The following is a 2,210-nucleotide window of genomic DNA, read 5'->3' as shown; positions in this document are numbered from 1 at the left end:
AATTCAGTGTGTTGAAAAGAGTGCTGCAGTCTTCAGGCTGACAATGTTTAAGGTACTATTAAGGTAAACCAACCAAAGGAAATGCATCTCACTATTAGTCATTTCAGAGAGCTTGCACACCCTTGAACAGCTCTGATTATTTCTTTAAGAAAATACCTCCTTTTCGAGCTAAGGAGAGATTTAAGGGTGAGAAGAGGAGGCAGCAGCAGGGTTGGAAAGAGCACTGGGAAACGGCGGAGTAAACAGTAGCAGGAAAAGCGAGGAAGACGCTGCCTGAGGGAGCATGTTGAAGAGGGAAAACGGACACAAATGAGGGAAAGAGAGCCGGCCAACGCTGAGAGGCAGCAGACAGGAACCGGACCAAGCGGAACGGTCAAAACCCCCGAACAAGGGGAGCCGCTTCCCGTCAGCAACAGCCTGTCCGTGTTGCCCCGAAGGAAACGAAGGTGCAAGGCTGAGGCCCGCAGAGGCGGAGGACGGCACACAGCCCGCAGGTAAACAAAGTCCTACCGGACCGGGCTTGAGCCAGCTTTCGGTCCGCCGGTAACCCCTGCTCCCGGCCCTTAGCCTGGCGAGGCCGAGCCCTGAGGGAGCAGCGGCGCCTCAGGCTGGGAACAACAGCGAAGCCCGCCGGGTCTGAGGTGCGGGGGACGCCCGAGGTGTGTGTGTGTGGAAACGTCCCTCCGTGACAGGGCGGGGGGCGCGCGGCCGCCTAACGGTCAGCGTTTCAAACGCTCCCGCGCGAGCCGCCCGCCGACCACTCTGCCCGCGGGGCGGGGCCGCCGGGGAGAAAGCGCGCGGCCGCGCCGGAGGCGGCTCATTGGCTCCCGTCCGTTGGCTTGACGCATTGGCGCAGCCCGGGCCCGGCCCCGCCCCTTCTCTCGGCGCGCGCAGGAGGTGCCCCAGCATCACCGGCCGCTACTAGCGCGACTCTATTGGCTGCACCGCCGCGTCCGTCACCGGCCAACCCCCGGGCCTTTTGCCGACGCGCGGCGGAGGTCGCGACCTCTGATTAGTCGCCGCGCTCGTCGATCGCGGTCGGAGCCCCGCCCCTAAAGGTGAGTCGCGGACGGCGCCGGCGGCGCGCCCTCATTGGCGGCGGCCGGGCGGGCGGGCGGGGCTCCCAGCGTCCCCTTTGTGTGGGCACCAGTCGCCGGCCCAGCTCTGGAGAAGTAGCAGCCGCCATTTTGTGCGTGCTTGTGTTTTTTCCCCCCCCGTCCCCACATCCCCCCCCCTCCCCTTTCTGCGGTGAGCGGCGGCAGCCGGGACGCCCCGTCTACTTCTGCTGGTCAGGTGAGGCGAAGCGAAGGCGTCGGGCCAGGCCGAGGGAGCCCATCGCCGGCGGCTGCCGCAGCCGTGAGGTCGCGCTGTTGGCAGCGAGCGAGGGGGAAAGCAAGCGGCAAGACGGAGAAGGGGGGGAAAAAACCTTCGGAGCTGCCCCCCAACAGGAGGAGGAGTCTCGGCGCCAGGCCCAGGCGCAGCCCCGGCACCGGCGGCAGCATGGAGAACTCGCAGCTCTGCAAGCTGTTCATCGGCGGCCTGAACGTGCAGACCACGGAGGCCGGGCTGCGGGAGCACTTCGCGGCCTACGGTACCCTCACCGACTGCGTGGTCGTGCTCAACCCGCAGACCAAGCGCTCCCGCTGCTTCGGCTTCGTCACCTACTCGGCGGTGGAGGAGGCCGACGCCGCCATGGCCGCCTCCCCCCACGCCGTGGACGGGAACGCGGTGGAGCTGAAGCGGGCCGTGTCCCGGGAGGACTCGGCCAAACCGGGGGCCCACGCTAAGGTGAAGAAGCTCTTTGTGGGCGGCCTCAAAGGGGACGTAGGCGAAGGGGACCTGGTGCAGCACTTCAGCCAGTTCGGCCCCGTGGAGAAGGCCGAGATCATCGCCGACAAACAGAGCGGGAAGAAGCGCGGCTTCGGCTTCGTCTACTTCCAGAACCACGACGCCGCCGACAAGGCGGCCGTGGTCAAGTTCCACCCCATCCAGGGCCACCGCGTGGAGGTCAAGAAGGCCGTGCCCAAGGAGGACATCCAGTCGGGCGGGGGAGGCGGCGGCGGCTCTTCCAGGCCCTCCCGGGGAGGCAGAGGAGGAGGAAGGGGTCGGGGCGGCGGCGGATCCGGCAACCGGGATCACAACGGCCTTTCCAAGGGAGGCGGCGGTTACAATAGCTACGGCGGCGAACGCGGGGGGGGGGGGGGGGGGGG

General features: G+C 66.8%; 1 protein-coding gene across 1 annotated transcript in view; it reads left to right on the top strand.

Annotated features, from left to right (window-relative positions):
- Nucleotides 1-1,170: 1,170 nt before the first annotated feature.
- The window catches only part of HNRNPA0 (heterogeneous nuclear ribonucleoprotein A0), a 1,792-nt gene continuing 752 nt past the window's right edge, over nt 1,171-2,210 (top strand). The window contains exon 1 of the mRNA XM_010578882.1: nt 1,171-2,210. This exon is cut by the window's right edge and continues 752 nt beyond it. Coding sequence (XP_010577184.1) covers nt 1,501-2,210 — 710 coding nt within the window. The 5' untranslated portion in view covers nt 1,171-1,500.

Source organism: Haliaeetus leucocephalus, unplaced genomic scaffold (assembly GCF_000737465.1).
Source record: "Haliaeetus leucocephalus isolate CR32 unplaced genomic scaffold, Haliaeetus_leucocephalus-4.0 Scaffold656, whole genome shotgun sequence".
In the NCBI taxonomy this organism is placed as follows: domain Eukaryota; kingdom Metazoa; phylum Chordata; class Aves; order Accipitriformes; family Accipitridae; genus Haliaeetus; species Haliaeetus leucocephalus.
The sequence above is the reverse complement of the archived record's forward strand: the minus strand, read 5'-3'. Positions and strand labels throughout refer to the sequence as shown.